This window comes from Rutilus rutilus (assembly GCF_951802725.1).
Source record: "Rutilus rutilus genome assembly, chromosome: 7".
Taxonomy (NCBI): Eukaryota; Metazoa; Chordata; class Actinopteri; order Cypriniformes; family Leuciscidae; genus Rutilus; species Rutilus rutilus.
This window is the reverse complement of record NC_140221.1, coordinates 28,701,222-28,720,887: the sequence shown is the minus strand read 5'-3', so window position 1 is coordinate 28,720,887 and position 19,666 is coordinate 28,701,222. Positions and strand designations below refer to the sequence as shown.

The window sequence follows — 19,666 nt, the reverse complement described above, 5'->3', positions numbered from 1 at the left end:
GATATTTAATAAAATAAACTGTCAAATCATGTGTAGGCCTACATATTGCTATTTTTTCAGTACCACATGAGCTCATATTTATTGTAATATCAACTATCTAAAAAGTGTGCATCATGACACCTACATGAACACTTTACAGTTGGTTACCCTTTAAATGCAAATGAGCTTCTGCTCCCGGCACAGAGGACGGAGCTTCAAGAGGTCAGAAACTGTTCTGCCTTTTATGTTTAAACTGGAGTCGGACAATGATGAAGAGACTCAAGAAGAAGTCAACATGTAGAATGCAACAGCAAAAAGTGAAAAAACGGATGCGACAGCTTGAGCAGACTCACAAATGTGCTCTACTACAACAACTCTTCCTCTTCTCAACATGGACTGCATTTGTTGTAGTCCTTTAAAAAACTATTTCTTTAAAAGCTAATATCTTCCTTTGCTTAGAACTTTGAGCGTTGTAACTTTGCAGATGTTGTTTATGCTCAAACAGCAACATTACACAAAAACTAAAGTTAGAAAAGTGAAATCATATTCAACCACCCCTTTAACGTTCAAACATCAGAAGCCTCTGTCAAACTGGAAGCATGTTACATTCATCAACAATTTATCAGTATAACTATACAATGTACTCTATGTACCCCCCCCCCCCCCCCCCCCCCCCCACTATATTAGTTGATATATTGTTATATAATGGAAAAATACATTAAGTTTGTCTAAAGTGTCAACAATCATGCTTCACGTGATATATTAGATATTAACAATATTGCAATATCACCTCAAACATTCAATCAAAAACATCATTCACTCAAGAACAGACATCAATACTAGCATAACATTTGCCACAGCAGGGCAAATTTTTTACAGCAGGGCAAATGAGTGTAGTACTGAGCCTGCACATTCTTAGCATGCATGGCTTTTAGTAGGTTAGGCAAGTGAGTAAAAGAGATACAAGCCAAGATAGACAATCAAATTAAAAGGCAACCAAAATGGAAGTTTTACAGCATTACATTGCACATTCTGTAAAGTAAAACTGTTTTAATTACTTCCAATGGTGATCATGAAAAAATATATTTAATTGCAATTATTTGAATTTCTGCCCTGAAACCATCAGTCTCCTCATACTTTATATGTTATTAACAATCTTTGGAAAGGACAAGATTCATTTTCCAAGACCAACATTCAAGATCTTTTTTTTTTTTTTTTTTAACAAGCTTCATCAATACATCAGAAAACGCTAAATGTGAATAACAGATGTATTCCTGAGCAAACCTGTTCCTTTATGCTCACACATTTATGTTGTGCAACATTGAAATGTGAAGATGTTGACAAATGAAACATTTATTGAGCTGTAAATCTTCATTTGCTCATTACACGTTCATTCCACAGACAGTGGCGAGTGGCCACTGTGGAGCTCGATGACCTTCTCACTATTTCAACACCATCCTTCCTCCTGAATAGCTTAAGGCTTGTAATGTAATTGGAGATTCCCTGTGCTGTATTTTTGGCATGTCCACCATGTGTGCACTCAGTAAGTTAAATGACGGTGCCAAGTGGCAGGTCCACTTGCCGAGGTGTTGTATGGTGTATATTTACAGGCTTAGTTCCAACCCACAATTTAATCTGGCATGCACTAACAACAGTCATCATAAGCATTTTAATAGACTCAGACTCTGTATAAACTGATGGCACATTCATTGGTCTTAATTGACTTACTGATGCAAGAAATAGATAAATAAGTTTTTAATAGCTGTTTACACTGATTGATTTTTAACATATATTGACATTTGATTTTGTCAAATCTATTTGCGCACATACTGATCCTTTGACAACTTGTATGAATGACTTGTTTGTGCCTTAAGCAACTAATTAAATTCTGCCAGATATGGATATAGATAAATTATGTGTGTTCTTTGCACACTTGCACACTATATACAGGTCAGAGTCTAATACAACCTAATGAACATTAAAGTCTTTAGTTAACTCTTTGGAATCATTTCAAAATAAAATTCATAGTCAGAAATCAAGAAACTCAGGAAAACACATCGTATGGTAAACGTTTCCAATGGAGCTCTTGTGAAGATTTATAGCATGGGGTAGATGCTTGATTGTCTGTCAGCAACATACATCTTATATTTTAAAGTATTTAGTCATTTTATGGATGCTGAATTGGCACTCCATTCTATAAGTAACAGAGGACACATCCTCTGGCCAACTCATGTTAGAGAAATATTTGAATCATACAAAGATAATAGAACAAAATACTGACAATACCAAAATACATTTGGGAACATGTTGCTGTTTTTACCATGAAGTGTAACTGAGACATGTCACTTGATTACTGCTCCTGACCAATGTAATGAAAGCTATGGAACACATCCAAAAATAGTCAAGGTACAACTGTAGAGGTAAGAAGAAACCTCTCTCCGTACTTTTGATAGTCTCCAAGAAGGACCAAAGAAGGAAGGCTTTGGGTTTCACAGCTGCCACGACCTGCTGCACAGTGTGCTTGTGGGAAGTTCAGTACACAGAATCTGGTGTGAACTCTATGACTTTAACCTCTTCCACTCTAACGTTACGTGCCCGTGGGCGGGGCGGGGCGGGGCGGGGCCTAGAGCTACTTCATTATATTTAAACTTAATTTTTTAAGGTTTCTGGAGATACTATCACCCCATATATGGTATCATTTTAAATCTTAAAATCTCATCCTTACACAGAACATAATGACATTTGTGTATATGGAACACAAAGAATTAATATAAAGCTTAAAAATACAATCGTCACAAAATCGCTCCTCCCCCAAATAGCAATGCAGAAATATAAATATTATTTTTTTCACAAAACAGAAAAGTCATAAATCAAAAGAAAGCTCTCATTCTCAGGAATGTGACTGTGTAGTTTGTTTTATTGTTTTAACATCATAGTTCAAATTATCTTCAAAAGAATCGCGCAGTGAAATATGATTTCTGTGAAAAAACAAAGACAAACGTCTCATTTCTACATCGATTACAGGTGCTCTAAGCTAAAATCAGCCACAAACTCTATATCATCGTTTACCTTAGGATGTTTTCTTTCGAATGAGCCCATGTGTACTTTTCTGTAAGCTCGTCTTGGTAAATAATAAAGCGGATGTCCAGAACACAAAACGCGCTCGACCGGAGAAACACATGATCTACACATCATCATCAAAACGTGCAAGCGTCCTCTAATCATGACCATGATATACATATCAGGCACGTGTTAAAAGCTGAGGATGTCAGCTTTCCAATCACATGTCAATCATGTATCTAGTCCAGTCAGATGCTGAAACAGCCGACGAATCAGTGGAGCAGATGGGCGGGATCACGACGTTGTTGGTGAGAGGCGCTTCAGTGCTGACAAGTGATTGGCAGTGACAGAGACGAGTGAGGGAAGAATTGAGGGTATATTTGAAGAGTTCAGATGCAAAAGCCTCTAAGTGCCATCTGAAATTTTCTTCTAGAATGATACTTTTTATCAACCCTGGATATTTAAGTTCAGTAATTTCACTTAAATGGCAGTGAAGATTACCTATTAATTGTCATTTAATTGAAATTACTGAACTTAAATATCCGAGGTTGATAAAAAATTATCATTCTAGAAGAAAATTTCAGATGGCACTTAGAGACTTTTGCATCTGAACTCTTCATTTGTATTTTGTGAGCGTTTTAGATTTTAAAATGGCATCTGGAGAGGGAAAAGCAGCAAAAAAGGTGTTATCTTACGTTGAATGATATTAGAAGAGCTTGAACGAGAAAGTGACGATGCATCATGCAGCGACTAGTAATGACTCTGAAGTAATTTAGAGGCGCTGGATTTGACGGGTAAGTTCATTTATTACTGCATTTATAATGCTGATAAGTATTTTAGAATTTTTATTTTGAAATTGAAAAGTACAGCAACTGAGCCAACTAATTGTTTCTTGACAGAATATGTAGAAACTTGATTTAGCATTTATGTTTTATTAGCAAACATGAGTTGCATATTCAGTATTTGAATAAAATCAGACTTGAATAAAATTAAGTAATTTGCCTAATTTTGATGCATATATATATATATATATATATATATATATATATATATATATATATATATATATATATATATGTGTGTGTATTTATGTATGTATAACCATGCAAACAACCAGTTTGTGTGTAATAAAAACAATTTACTTTGTGTTACAGCCGAGACACATCTGAGAGATGGGCCTGAGACCCCCACACCCACCCTCATATTTCTATTTATGTTTTCAATTTGTACAAGTGGTCTGTTTTAATAGTAGTCTGCCATTTTGAATATTGTGTTTAAAGATTAAACCTGAATGAAAATGAAGAAAATCTATCAATAATCAAGTAAAGTACTTTAGCATATATTAAAAGTAGGATTTTTGGGGTAATGTCCTTTGTAAAAACTTATGTAGGACCTTTGTAGGACACATATAGGCGCTAAAATGACACTTTGCCTCCCTTCGGTTACATTTGAATAACTCTAGCTCAGAATTTGATAAAGAAAAAGTATTTTTTTGGGGGGGGGGATACTGGCACCTAGTGGAATCAAACAATATAATCAGCAGGTCTCCAGAGCAAACAGTACCTGAATCACAGACTTTCAAAGACAGGATTCTGGGGAAAAAATAAATAAAAATGGCCTATTTTTTGTTTATCATAATATTTTAAACACATACAATGCTTTTTATTAAGTTTTGCAATCTGATTTAGTACATTTGAAGGGTTTTCTATACAATGACACCAGTTTTTTTAATTTCCTACACTGTATGTGTGTAGGGTGAATATTTAAACTTGGGTGTGTTAAATTCAGGTGGAATTCCAAAATATGCCTTGGAGTGGAAGAGGTTAAATAGCACCATCTATAGGATGTGACATGAAGCTCTACTCGGCTGCATGATGCTGAGAGTTAGTTATCCTAACCTAATTATTGATTAGAGATCACCATTTCAGTGTCCTCCTCTTGTTAAATATATTTACATGATTGTATTGTTTATTGTTACACATTTAGTGTAACAAACAGATTGTCCTGGCATTATATGACACCAGCCTCAGTATGAAACCCTTTTCAAACATTTTTATTCCAGCCTGAAAAAGAGTGAACTGGTCTGATCTATCTTTAGTCTGTCAGTACTTACTGGTAATAGGATTGATGATCTTAGAAGAATTAATATGAAGCACAAATTATGTATTGCATAATGGTCAAATAATTTAAACCAAAGTAACTTATCTATTTAGCCAGTTACACATGTTTGTCATTTGGTAATGGTTCAAAATATGATAAATATTATCTTGCAACACCAGTATTTACAAATGCTTGGTTAACCATCAAAAACAAAAGGTTAGGAAAACACATTCAATACTTTTATTGGGCATATGAACCAGTAACTAAGTTACTACTTTGCAGGCAACTGCTTGTCCATCATGTGAATAGGGATGACAATCTCTCCAGGAAGACTGGTGTTAGAGCCAGGTAATGGGACCTCAACTGAGAGAATACCATCTGGAGACAGCATGGACTTGATCAGTTTTAGGTCTAAGTCAGCTGGAAGCCTAATGAATTACACAAGGAAAATGAAACCAGCCATGAGTAATGATGGAGTAACACCCTACATTATGTAAAGCTGAATTATGTGATGCAAAAATACAGTATTAAAAACAGCATAATTTCCGGTTAGGTTCAGCTTGGAGAAATCATTTTTGTAATTATTTTCATTTTAAAATACAGTATGAGGTAGCTTGAGAACACAAATCAACAAGAAAATAAATAAAACAAAAGCTCCCTTACTTGTATTTTCTTGTAAAGCTTCTTGAGATCAATCTGTGATTATCATGCCTTTCCTCGTGATTACCTATGAATGAAAACAGATATTAAAGAACATGCCTATGCCATCTGAATGAAATGTGATTTGCAGAATGTGGTTGTTGTATGTGTATTTTTAGTACACTCTATAAAAATTATTCTGTGGCTTAGTAAATATTACAGTAATATTTAACTTTATTAACTTAATAAAATCTCTGAATTATCGTTTTCTTGATTGTGTGAGTTAAACATACCAAAATAATTGACAAAAAAAAATTCAACAGTTCATTTTATCTAAAATGTACAGTTATACTTAATTTTTTTTCAGTAAAAGGATTTAGTATTTGACTAACCAATTATTTATTTATAATAGGCTACACTTAATATTTGTGAAATTTCTATCAAAATATTTGAGAATGGAGAATTAAACTGATCTGTTTCAAGAAACAAAAATATTACTTTATTCAAATAAATATTATTCATATATTTAATACACTCTTAATAAATTGAGTAAGTTTACTCAATTAAAACAATGCACCCCTCCGGCTCCCACCCTCTGACGTGATGACAACTCAACGGTTGAGTGAGCGCGGGCTGTTTGAATTCTCTCTTCAGTCCAGAACAGTTCTTCTCTTCTCAGCGTCACATAATTGGTGCATTTCCTCTGTGAAATTCAGATTTGTGTATGTTTTATTTTATCATTTTATTTAATGCAAAACAACATACAGAGGCATAATGTGACACCTAAACGAGCCTGTCTTTTCGCGTGATTGAAACTCCTTGCATAAAGCACACCACTTTATTCCTAATGATAATGAATAATTAATTTGGATGATAAAATGTCCTCAGAACTGTGCACTGTTTGTTTATTGGCAGGTTATGGAGTCAGTCGCTCACAGTATCTTTCGGCTTTGAGTTAAACGCAGGACGGCGGTCTCACTGGCAGAGCACGAGAACCAGCGCTGATCCGGTGGAAATTGGATAACAGACTGATTGATTACACTTGAATTAGGCTACCTGAATGTTTAAATGTTTAATTTTTACTTCTAAAATGTTTGTTAAATTAGTTTAAATGTAGGCAATATTGTATGTTAAAACTGTAAAATATGCTGTATTGCATACTCATGGACAATAAAGGCCAATGTCAGGTATAGCCTACTGGTGGTTGTATGGAATACTATTTTACAAAGGTTTAAAGGAAATAAAAAGAAATGTTAACATTACTCATTAATAAAAACAGTTAATATTACTCATACATATTGGTTTTTAAATGTTAAATTAGTTCTACTCAATTTTATTTGTTACCAGTGTACCAGATGCAGTTACTCAGATTTACTTAATTTTTTTTACTTACATTTACTCAATTTCATTGATTTCACAGCTTTAAAATTCTCAATTTTTTAGTGTAAAAATGTTTCACCAAAAAAATTGAGTAAATCATAGTTCAACGTTTTAGCATGTAACAAATATGCAGTGCATTATAAATAGACCAAAGACAGACATATCAAGGTCATCATACCCATTATCTCCAAATATCCCTCCTTGGTTTTGATGCTTATCTCCTCTGGAGAAAATGGACTGACATCTAGACAGACTTTCCAGTTTTGCTGTCCTTTCATTTGTTCACACACAGATTCAGAATCCCGTCCTTCACGTCCAAGACATGATTTAGGAGGAATCTCCATGCACAAAGAGCTGAAGAGAGGTAAACGCATAGATCCTGGCCAGGTCGATGTCCCTAATCTTTTCCTGGCTGAATCTATCCAGCTAACCTCATCAGACTCAAGGAAACAGGGGAGGTCGGTGTTTTGGTTGAAAAGGTTTTGTGTTCCCTCCTGAAGAGGGTCCCAGCAACCATTACGGTGAAACAAAGGACGAGGCATCTTTAAACTTAATTTCTAAACACTTTGAATATCTTACTCTGATATAGCAAAAGTAAATCTGATATGCAGCCTTGCGAAAAGCTACAGAAAGTTGTCACACACTTCTTTTATACTGTTCTTGTCTAGTAAACATTCATCCCAAATTATCCAGTTCCAAAAGTCAACAAAGAGGCTTGGCAAATCTTTCACCTCTGTTACAATCTGACATACACAGAATGATGCCATCCTGTCTGTATTAATAGAACAAAAGGGGTAATGGCAAATTCTTGGCACATGACAATGGGCACACTGGCAATAGTGTTGTTTCATTAATGGCCTCTGTAGTCTGGTCACATCTAAGTGCTTTCTCTTTTACCATGGTAACGAACACTGTTGTACAATAGTATGTACTTACACAGTCTTTATCAAAGCTCTAGAGAATTCCTGTCAGTCCTGTAAACAACATTTAGAGTTAGATATTCTATTATACATTAAATAACACTGATAATTGCTCAGATTCTCCTTCCTGATGCTAAATTAAGCAAGAAGCTAAACTATTACTTTAAATGTTTTAACACAGGGGAAAAACAAAAACAAAGCCAGATATTCATTCACTTTTTTTAATGAAAAATCATTAGAATTAAGCATATTTACTTCGTCATAAATGCTCAGGATAATTGCATAGAGAAAAATCATTTACACAAACATGATCATCTTTTATTCTCTCTCCTTCTCCATTACACTCTACAGAAGAACCCTACTTCAACTACTTCACTGTGCATCTTATTTCATGAGTGACTTGAAATTGAAATGGGCTGATCTGCGTTCAGTTAGAAAGGCACAGAAAGTGAGGCTACATCAGATATACAGTGGGAATGCAAACAGAATACAAGAAAAAGGTTTTCATGAGCACATTTCTTTTCAATGTAGTAGAATGCTGATAGCAACTCTACAGTGCGTGTGTTTCTCTGGCTCAGCAGTACTGGATCAGTGGGAGTGTACTGAAATAAATATATGAACAGCTAATTATTTCAGTGCATTTATGTTAATAAAACAAAGCCTTGCAATGCATTGACATAACATGCCACTTGAAATCTCTAAGAAATGTGATTATGTATAACCAAACATTAAGAAATATTTATAGTTGCATACCAGCAGTGCTAAAGTTTCTCAGGCAAAAGGATTTCCCCCAAATGGGTCCCCAAAAGCATCTGCAAGGGCAGCAGTCTGAGTGGCTGGAGTGCTCTGTGAAAAAAAAAAAAAAAAAGCCAATGAAACACATTTTTATGTATGTATGTATGTATGTATGTATGTATGTATGTATGTATGTATGTATGTATGTATGTATATGTATATGTATATGTATATTATATATATATATATATATATATATATAAATTTTTAATCAACAAATTTGCAATTCCAAAAACACAGTATAAAAACCATGGTCAGTGTTTAACATTATAATCTTTAAAAAAAAAAAAAAAAAAACTGCACATACTGTATTCATAGGTGGTGCTCCAAAAGGGTCAGTTCCAAAAGTGTCATCAAAAAGGTTTGAGCCTGCAGGGACTAGATTAGGAGTGAAGGCAGCATCCAAAAGCCCTGCAGCTGGGACCGGGGTCAGACCAGCAACAGTTGCAGGGGACTGCTGGGGAGCAAGTTTGGAAGTCCCTGGACACAAGATTGGGAACTAATGATCAAAACTAGCAAAATCGCTGTGCGGCATGTCTTAAAATCACAAGCAGCAGCTAATAATTAAATGTGTACCATTTGAGTTAACGGAGATTTGGTTTATGTCAAAGTCATCATGATCTGCCACCTCCTGAGCCAGGCCAACCTTACTGGAAAAGTACTGGTCAAATGAGCCATTGGTGTTTGGACCAGGTTCTTGTTCTGCTTTCTGGGGCTTAACCATCTGGAAATTTTTGAACATGTCTTTTCCAGTCTTCTTCTCTTTCTCCCCAAGGGGGTCCAAAGCTGTAAAGGCACTTTTGACCACTTGGGGTTCTTCTTTCACCGGAGGACGTGGTGGAGGGCGAGGAGGAACAACTGCACCCTGCTGCATACCCATTATTGAATTAGGAGGCATCATGGGAGCAAATTGGTTTGCTTGGAAAGGACTGGCCGCAGGACCAGCGGTGGGCCAGGCCCCAACAGGTGCTGCGGTTGCCGGTTGACCCCAGGCTTGTGAGGCAGCTGATGGGCCAAAAGGCAAAGCTCCTTGCTGCCCCCATGCAGGTGCAGGCAGGCCTCCAAAAGCAGATGGTTGAGGAAAAGGATTTGGTTGCCCTGGAACCGTTACTTGAGGAAAACCACTCTGAGGAGGAAACATTGTGGGTGTTTGACCCCATGGAGATGGAGCTGTCCCAGGAGTTTGAGTAACAGAAGTAGGGCCCAGAGACAATGAACCTACAGAAAAAAGAAAAGAAAAAAAAATTAAATCTCAATCATGCTCCTACTGTGTATTTACACTATAAATGCAGATTTAGTTTTAACAAAACCATTGTCTCCACAATATCACACTTGATAGTTTTCCCCTCACACAGTATAAATAGGTCTTCATACAGAGAGAGAGAGAGAGAGAAAAAAAAAAATCCTTTAGTTATTCTAGTGAAGCATGCATTATACCAAGAGCATTGATGGTGGAGGAAGGTGTGGTGTTGAATAAGTCCACTGGAATAGATGAATTCTGATTCGAGGACTGAGACTCCTGGGTTGGTGGAGCAAAGAGTTCAGCTCCAAACATGTCATTTCCAGGTGACTGTGGAAGAACAATGTTTAAAATAATTTTTAGTACTCTGCAATTAAGCAAAATTACAGTGCTAAAAAAAAAAAATAAAAAAAAAAAAAAAAAAAGGGATGATATGTGGAATAATGCTGCCACTGAGAAAGAGCCCAATTTTATCACCAACGTTTTGTCATTGAAAAAAAAAAAAAAAATGTGTGTTTGTGTGTGGGGGGGGGGGGGGGGTGCAGCTAAGTTTGATACACATACACAGTATATCTGTAGATGGTTTACGTGAACAAATTTTTCCCCTTCACAATTAAACTAAGGTACAAAGCATGCAGTTAGTCATAGTACTGCTTTCAGGGATTCTCATGACATTGTTGTGTACACCCACAATTGAATTAGGTTTGAAAAAAACAACAACTTTAAAATGAACCATTTTGTATGGATGCATCTAGCTTCTACAGTTGAGTAGAGAAAAAGGACCAGTCTATTAGCATAAAACTTGGTAGCTTTCCTTATCAGCAAAAAGTAGATAAATCAGTTTAAGACACACACAGTACATGGACAACAATGCCATGTCCCTCAACACAAGTTAATAATGTGACAGTTTCCATCCAATTTTTCCAACGTGCAATAAATAAATAAATAAATAAAAAATTCCCCCTAAACCATAAATCCAACTATCGATGTGAGTGAGTTGTACGAGACAGACTACAAGGACTTTTTAAAATCAATCATTTAAACATCCATTCTTTCTCAAGCATCAATGCATTTAGACAATGTGAACATCTTTACATTTAAGTACAAGATGCATACTTTTTTAAAATATTGATTACGTTTAAATGATATTTATGCGATACAGCACAGTCCTTATAGTTTCTCTCAATGGTATGTGAAGTAATAGAGACAGAGAGCTTTGTAGGGGGTTTCTCTTGCCACATGTTCACCTTCCATCTCCTCCGCATGCATCCAGACCTCAAACTTTGGGGTGGGGGGCAAAGGACCATCAAGCCTCCATTTTGAACAGAAGGTGGCGTGATGGTTTGAAACAATGCCACTGATTTACTTGATTCATTACACAAGAGAGGACCTGATTTGGATACCCCATTTAAAATAGATGGGTTTTTCATTGAGGTACTCAAAAAAGGATTCTGGCTAAAGAGGGAATTGCAGTCACTGTTCAGTTCGCTTAAAGGAAGCTGCTTTAATTGTGCATTTTGACTTTCATGGGACAACTGGGCCCTGGAGAGTCCATTAAACTGCTGACTGTGTGAAGAGCAGTCTTTATTCAGGCTTTGCTGCAAGTCTGGCCCATTTAAGAGGAAACTAGAAAGATCTGACTTGTAACTGGAAGAAAACATGGAATCTGATTGTGTGAAATCATTCACGGGAGAAAAGGGATCATCACTGAAGGGATCAGAACTAGGAGTTGGGAAAAGATCTGATGTGAATGAAACCGGTTTGTCATCTGATTTATTGCAGAGAGGAGATGGGTAGCAGATGAAAGGATTTTCTTGATTGCCAATCACAACAGCAAAGTCAAGCAGCAGAACACTCTTAGGCTGGTTTTAGAAAAAAAAAAAGAAAAAAAAAGGAAACATACTGAAAGAAAAATAGTAAGGTAGTTATAGCATCATATAACATGAAAGTTTCCATAGGAGGCATCTTAACCACCAGTTATTGAAGTGCTCTTTTCCCATTTTATGGGTTTGGGTGCCATCTACTGGCCAATGGGACTTTCCCAAAAGCATTTTTAGCAGTGAAAAAGTATTTGGTCATGAAAAAGCAAATGCTTGAGACCCTTAAATGAGAAAAGAGGGATGATGGATGACTGTGGTAGACGTTAACAGAAGATACTGGCAAAGACTTTAGTATGTTTAGAACTAAAAAGGAAAGAAAATTATGTCTAGGGAAGAAATAAAAGACAAGAAATCTAGACACATGTATCGAGGCAAACTCTTTGCTCATTCTAAAGTATGGGTATATTTCTAAAATGAATTATTTAATAAACCACTTAAAACATGTCAACAGCAGATCGACTGCAAAATGTATACTGTATGGTCATTACCGTAGGAGAGTGAATGTCAGGTGGAGTGGACATATTGCCAAAAAGGTCCATCTGTTCTACAGTCTGAGAATAACACAAAACACGGCACCTCTAGGTTATTTTCTGAGGATTCCAAGGTCCATTTGGTCACATCTAATTTGTATGAAATTGCCATTTTGTATGAAGTTGCAAGCACTTACTTTTATAGCATTTTGTTGGCCATCCAGGGTGAGTAAAACATCACCACCATTCTGATGACAAAACATTAAAGGGTTAGTTCACCCAAAAATGAAAATTCTGTCATTAATTACTCACCCTCATGTCGTTCCAAACCCGTAAGACCTTCGTTCATCTTCAAGACACAAATTAAGATATTTGATGAAATCTGAGAGCTTTCTGTCCCTTCATTGACAGCAAAATCATTGCTACTTTCAAGGCCCAGAAAGGTCGTAAAAACATCGTTAAAATAGTCCATGTAACTACAGTGGTTCAACCTTATTAAGCGACGAGAATACTTTGTGTGCAAAATAATCCTTATTTTAACTCCTACTCTGTTGACGTAGTGTAAACAGTGCAGCACTTCTGGGTTCTACGTCAGAATGTAGGCTCACTATTGGCTGGCGCTGGCCACGTGTGTGATGCTGACCAGCGTCGGCCAATAATGAGCCAACGATCTGACGAGAAGAAATGAGATTGTTGAATAATGTAGTTATGTTTTTACTACCTTTCTGGGTAGAGAAAAGGTAGTTTTCTTTAGAGAAGGTAGTTAGTCTGAAAGTTTCTGTTACGTTGCTGTCGATGGAGGGACAGAAAGCTCTTAGATTTCATCAAAAATATCTTCATTAAGTGTTTCAAAGATGAACGAAGGTCTTACGGGTTTGGAACGTCATGAGGGCGAGTAATTAATGACAGAATTATCATTTTTGGGTGAACTAACCCTTTAAGACATGGATGAAAGATTACATTAAAATAAAATATTGCCCAAAAATGGTTTACACCCACCTCAATCACAGTGCCATTTCCTTCACCCTGCAAAGTAGTAAAGTTTCAGTCAAAAAAAAAAAAAAAAAAAAAAAAAAGGATTCTAACAATAGGAACCCTGGTTAAAAATGTTTATGAAGACAACATGTTTTTTCAAAACCTTTCACAGTTTGTCTTGATTTGTCAAAAGTCTTGAGTACTCAAAATAGCTTAGCTTACCAACATACAAATCTCTAGACAAGCCTACAATCTTCCTGCATGAAATATGTACAGTAATACCAAACTCATTCCTCATTTTAAACTCTAAATAAAGTTTAACTAATAAATTCCTTTTAAAGTAAATTATAGTCACATCACCTTCAGTGCAGCCTCCTGCTCTTTCTTCTTCATATTGAAGATTAGTTGAAACAGATCCTTCAAATCAATAACCAGAGACTCAGCCTGTAAGAGAGGAATCGACAACAGAAGAATACATGAGTGCTCTGCTTACACTGTGGAAAACATTCCATCCACATTGTAATTTTTTTTTTTTATTGTGTCTTTTGTAAGTGACACCAAAAAGAATGGCAAATTAATAACTCTTTACTCTTAACATTGCTCAGACAAACCCACAACATACATTAATTTTATATATATTTATAAAAAAAGTATACATTTATAATATATACATTTTATAATGAATTGTGTTTGAAGAACGAACACTGACCTGCTGAGATGTTTTAACAGCAAAAAACTGGTGCTGTCCCTCTGCCCCGCAAACGTATCCAAAGGCCCGGTTATCAGTGACATCACGAGCAATGAAAGAGATCTTATTCACCACATGTTCATGCTCAATCACCTGAGTGAGAGAGAGTGAGAGATATGAAAGAGCATGCTATAAAGTCATTGGAGATTTTTATGACATGACAAGGCAGTAATTAATTTCACAAATCAACTTAAGTATCTACAAAACTACTCACCCCAGTTCTCTCATCAACAATTTTGATTCCTGTTAGAGAGATGTTCACCCATATTCTTTGCTTGTGCTTGCCTTGAGAACGAGCAGCTATTGCCATGCCCTGTACATAAACAAAAGCAAAGTACAGTTCCTTCCAATAATAACTGCACCATTAACAGAATATAATAATATTCTGTCGTCACACTGTGCACACCCAATCCTGCTACTATTAAATATCATCAGATTAAAAGAAAGCCATTAAAAATACACTGTAAGATCTAAAGGACTTAATCTCATATAACAACAGAAATAAAGCCATCTTGAATATACACCTTTAGTTTCATCATGGAATCCTGGCACATTTTATCCCCTCTTGCTTCTGGGACATCATCCACGCCAATAAGCTTGGCTTTATATCTCACTCCATCACCCTGAAACCTGGCGAGCAGGAACTCGTCTGTCTTCTCTGGGACTGTGGAGGAACAGGATAAGCACACATACACATACACATACACATACACATACACATACACATACACATACACATACACATACACATACACATACACATACACATACACATACACATACACATACACATACACATACACATACACATACACATACACATACACATACACATACACATACACATACACATACACATGTTGTAGGCAACAACCGCATTTAAACTTTTTTTTTTTTAAATAAGAGGCGGCCAGACTGTACTTTTTCTCCTTTCCCTCCAGAATGAAGTTCTGGTCACGGGTGCAGTGGGTGTTGTTGCAGATGTTGGCTCAGTGGTTGATGCTGGTTCTGCTGGTACCACAGTAATTGGCTCAGCATCAGGTGGTTGCGACATGATGGGTGCTTCGTTACAGAAGAATGGAAGCGAAAGATGGGACAAAACCAGGCCGAGAGACAAAAAACAAGAGGACAGACGGAGGTAGGATATTCAGCAAGCACACATTCTCAGCACTGCGCCTGGACCAAAAAAAAAAAAAAAAAAAGAAAAGAGAAAGGATTAACAAATGAAATTGATCGTTGAAAACATTGAAATATGATGTGGCCAGTATTTATTTTATTCATGATGCATTTGCTTAGTTTTCATATTTAACAAGAACCATGTGTCTACATCTACAAGCAACTAAATCGTTTTAATTCAGAAGGCATCACATACACATCAAGAAACTTAAACCTCTGCCAACTAATTTAACTTAGGCCATAGATTCTGTTAGTGACAAAGGCAGAGGAAGGAGAGGAAACGGCATAAGCAAAAAAACACTTCCTGCTTCGTAGGCAAAAAATAAAATAAAAAGCCAAATCAGTTTTCCCATTCCTGAAATACAGGATTTATACAGGAAAACAAATACACAAAGTAATCCCTCACTTCATTTCTATGCCTAATCTACACATTAACAAATTCCCTGATTTAAACATAGGACCAATAAAAGTAGCCTACTTTCAAATCAACAAACCAAAATACGTCACCTTTAGAAACAAAATGGATAATGAAGTAAACATCATGAACTAATTTCAGAGACTAAAGGAAAGGCTGCTCATCTCAACCATAAGATACAGAGTCACACCACTCATACAAGATCCCCCAACATATGGATAAACATCTCCACAGATATCGATCAGTTAAACTGAAACGGTGTCATTCAACGAAGGAAGATAAAATGGTCTGAAAGACATACCTTATGAGCAGCCAATAATGTTTAGCTGCGTATTTTTCAGCAGAAAGAGGAAAAAGCAAGAGAGCAAAGGTGGGCAGACCAAAGGTTGAGCAATTAAATCCTGTTAATCCTTTTCCAGCAGCTCATCAGCCCTAAAAACATGTCTCCAATCCCATGATTCTCAGTATTACCCAAATGTTCTCATTTCAGCACTGGTTTTGGGGCAGAATTATTTTCCCCGGTTTACATTTGAGAAGAAAATCTGTCTGATGCACTCAGATTATCTGTTCCTTATCTTACATGAATATGTCATGACCAATATTTAGCGCAAGCTTATGAGTTTACATAATCATAATGCAGCAGGAGCCCAAAGCAGTGACAAGATGACAAACTAGACCAGAAAATATATCAGGGTCCATTCCAATTATGTCCACACAGATGAAAGAAAATTGCCATCATGAAAGCATTAAGGTTTTATAACTAACCCAAAGTGTTATTAGGTCATGACCATGAGCATCTTTTTAACCTTTTAACAGCAGCAAAAATATAATATATAATATAATATAATAAAAAAAATAACCACTATCATGCCTTAGGGATGAAATACACATTTATGTACACACACTATAAATGAGAATGCAGAAAAAGTAAATTGGCAAATAGAGTACATTTCAAGAGTAATATGACAAAACTCTTAACTGGTAGAGGAGTATTGTTTTATGACACTAAACAGCTGACAGAGGCAGAGATATGAACAGTTTATCAGCTGAGTTTTGATTATCTGGAGCGGAAAACAGTGGCAGAATGGCTGTAAGATAATTCTCATTACTGCTTATCCAGGGTCATACAGTGCAAAATAGCCTGTAATACAGCAACCATAAAAGAGTGGTAAACGAAATGAAGATTATTGTGCAAGATGACACACAATCATGAGTGTTTTCTGCTTTACAAGCACCCAAGTAGGTAATCTGCATGCTGTCTCAGACAAGCACATAATAAAATGGTGATAAAAAGTGCACACTTTTTTTTTTGCTGTGAAAGTGCATGTATAAAAGTTACTTTTAAACATGGGTTATGAAGGGCAACAGAATTCTGCCAGAATAAACAGAACTTTCTTCTGCCAGCCAATTTGTAGATTTAGTTTAGTTTCCCAATTAAAGTCATAAATGTCATTGATAAGTCAAGAGAATTTGGACACATTTTTCCATCTGAATGCCCAGATGCTTCAGAAATTCTGTGATAGCCTGAATAACTGAGAATATTCAGAGACACAATCTTGTGACCATCTACACATTAACTCAGATGAGCCAGATAAGACACAAGATGGAGGACCACACAAGCTCAGAAAATGAGGTCTCTGAATTCTAATTATTTTTTATTTTTTTTGACTGTTATGAGAACTTGTGAGGTCCATATATCTGAGACTGGAATATTCTTCGGTTTAAACCAGAACACATTTAAATTCCTATAAATTTCTTGTTTATACTCAAATGAGGACTGGTCTCATGGCCCTGGCTGTTCAGTAACTTAAATGAACCCAAAAGTCACAACAGTTAAGTTTAATTAAAACAGAGGATTCAGCAACAGTTCAAGGTGTTCATAAACAGAGGCAAAATTCCACCTCAGCAGTATCACAAGCATGCAAGTTACCCATTAGCCAATGCACAACATATCCAATACATTAATAGCCTAATAGCTGATTAGCACGTAATGTAAAAAAAAAAAAAAAAAAAAGGCAAATGACACCTATGAACTTGGGAAGGCAATTTATAACATGATTGTAATTTTTCCTGGTTGTGACATTCTGTAATCAAAGCACATCTTTTTCAATACCTGAGAAAATGTATGTTAGGCTTACTAGGCTACACTAATATGTATTATAATAATTATTATTTCTATAATTTAGCCTACGTAGTAGACTACTAAAATGTAGCACATAATTGTGTGTGTGTAAAAAAAAAATATATATATATATATATATATATATATATATATATATATATATATATATATGTGATTTCTTTTCCTTTTTAAAGAATTCACTTGTTAAAAATATAAAAAGTTGACGCTCTTAAATGACACGTGGTCAAATTCAAAAATCACCTGAAATCACGTCGTCACTTCATTTAAAAAAATAAATAAATAAATAAATAAATAAATAAATAAATAAATAAATATTCTCATTGAAATGTTTCCTTTATAATGCCATCAAGTAAAATACCAACACATTCTGAAATGACAGTCAACTATCAAAACGCCACAGGTAACACTAGAGGATGCCGCGCAAGAGCCTTTGTAACTTACCGCAATGATGCATTCTTGAACTCCACACCTGAAAAACTGAGAACAAACTCAAATTAATGCTGATGAGCGCCGTGGACAGTTTGAATGAGTGTAAAACCCAAACCACTCTTACTCTCCAGACAGGCGGTCCTCCTCCTCCTCAAACTGCTCGCTCACTACCGTGTGCCACACTGGCGGAGACTTGAGCGCCTCCCACAGGTACCGCGCACCTTGTCTTGACCTTTATAACAATGCTAATACCATTGATTGATTAACCTTGAATTTAACACTCTTTTTAAATTAATGAGGTAATCTCTCCTGAAAGATTTATTAAAATGACAGTTTATATAGGCCTGCATTTAGCCTTCATAGAATTGTGCAGATTTCCTTTGCATTGAACCATGGAACATTATGAAAGCCAGTAAAAAAAATGAAGCTCTCTGTTCGTTCATCCTTCCTTCCTCACTACCCTTCCTCTACGGACACTGCTGACATACAGTATAAGAGCTTGCCAAACGGAGAAAGGGTTTAAAAGAGATGAGAAAACTAACAAAGGTCAATGCAGTCTCTTTTTTTTTTTTAAGGAATTGTGTAGACTACAAAACTACACAAATGAAATGGCTATCAGTTATCAGCAACACTGATGGACTGATGATGGACTTGATGGACAATCGATGGACTTTCAGCTCAATGTGCCATATATTAACAACCAAGGCATTTATTTTTCTGTTTTATTACTGATATGTGAATCTTTTAAATGGGAATAATGATTATTTAGGGCATATCACTCACACATTTGAGCATCGGTGTGACTGATGTCATCATTCAGGAATCATTGGCATGTTTGATTTGTCATTTGAGATGTTCTTTGTTTTCTATAAAACTTATTTGGCTGGCAATATCAGTTGTAAGAGTTGTACACAAGAGTTAGTTTATGGTATGTGTCAAAGACTTCACTTACTCAGCTTCCTGCATGGAAGAACAGAAGGCTGCTTTTCCATACAGATTTTAGTTTTTGCATTGTGTAGGGATAAGAACTGAGAAATTACCAAAATCTATTCACTAAATTATGACAGCTGTCTGAATGTAAAGTTTGCCTCAGAATTAAGTGCCATGCTTTCCTACAAGCTATTTGCATATGAAGTCTTAAACCAAAATGATAATTCTGATCATTTTAAATGATTATAATAATAATAATGTATTTATTTATGTTTGTTTTAGTGTAGTTTTTAAGGTTGCGAACTTCTAGATGTTCCATTAGCCATTCCATTCTAGAGATCATCTCCTAGATGTGCAGAAGAACTGAGTGAAGTCTGAAGTTTTTGA

General features: G+C 35.9%; 2 protein-coding genes across 4 annotated transcripts; both read right to left on the bottom strand.

Moving 5' to 3' along the window:
- Positions 1-4,210: 4,210 nt before the first annotated feature.
- On the bottom strand, positions 4,211-7,757 carry hspb15 (heat shock protein, alpha-crystallin-related, b15). Its single transcript, XM_084415017.1, has 3 exons — positions 7,337-7,757; positions 5,803-5,866; positions 4,211-5,567 (listed from the first exon to the last, which is right to left on the bottom strand). Exons 1-3 carry the CDS (start codon positions 7,698-7,700, stop codon positions 5,411-5,413), a joined length of 585 nt encoding a protein of 194 aa, XP_084271143.1. The 5' UTR covers positions 7,701-7,757; the 3' UTR covers positions 4,211-5,410.
- Positions 7,758-8,266: 509 nt separating this feature from the next.
- On the bottom strand, positions 8,267-18,608 carry dab2 (DAB adaptor protein 2). 3 transcript variants are annotated; one of them, XM_084414685.1, is made up of 16 exons: positions 18,474-18,608; positions 18,362-18,397; positions 15,108-15,362; positions 14,711-14,850; positions 14,401-14,499; positions 14,148-14,279; positions 13,799-13,882; positions 13,463-13,489; positions 12,661-12,711; positions 12,482-12,544; positions 11,361-11,975; positions 10,311-10,443; positions 9,450-10,091; positions 9,181-9,353; positions 8,832-8,924; positions 8,267-8,680 (listed from the first exon to the last, which is right to left on the bottom strand). In XM_084414685.1, the coding sequence occupies exons 3-15, from the start codon at positions 15,238-15,240 to the stop codon at positions 8,850-8,852; spliced, it is 2,367 nt and encodes a 788-aa protein (XP_084270811.1). In that variant the 5' UTR covers positions 15,241-15,362; positions 18,362-18,397; positions 18,474-18,608; the 3' UTR covers positions 8,267-8,680; positions 8,832-8,849. The 3 variants fall into 3 exon arrangements, with proteins under 3 accessions (XP_084270811.1, XP_084270813.1, XP_084270812.1); XM_084414687.1 differs by lacking the exon at positions 11,361-11,975 and having other exon boundaries at positions 8,288-8,680; positions 18,474-18,599; XM_084414686.1 differs by lacking the exon at positions 11,361-11,975 and having other exon boundaries at positions 8,288-8,680; positions 18,362-18,499.
- Between the last annotated feature and the right edge of the window lie 1,058 nt (positions 18,609-19,666).

Excerpts from the sequence above, each read along its gene's own strand:
- hspb15 (XM_084415017.1), bottom strand. The coding sequence starts at position 7,700 with ATGCCTCGTCCTTTGTTTCACCGTAATGGTTGCTGGGACCCTCTTCAG. Across the intron at positions 5,867-7,336 it reads GGGATATTTGGAGATAATGG|GTAATCACGAGGAAAGGCAT; the intron begins GTATGATGACCT and ends TTTCATTCATAG. Across the intron at positions 5,568-5,802 it reads AGCTTTACAAGAAAATACAA|GCTTCCAGCTGACTTAGACC; the intron begins GTAAGGGAGCTT and ends GTAATTCATTAG.
- dab2 (XM_084414685.1), bottom strand. The coding sequence starts at position 15,240 with ATGTCGCAACCACCTGATGCTGAGCCAATTACTGTGGTACCAGCAGAA. Across the intron at positions 14,500-14,710 it reads ATTCCATGATGAAACTAAAG|GGCATGGCAATAGCTGCTCG; the intron begins GTGTATATTCAA and ends GTTTATGTACAG. Across the intron at positions 9,354-9,449 it reads AATCTCCGTTAACTCAAATG|GGACTTCCAAACTTGCTCCC; the intron begins GTACACATTTAA and ends TCTTGTGTCCAG.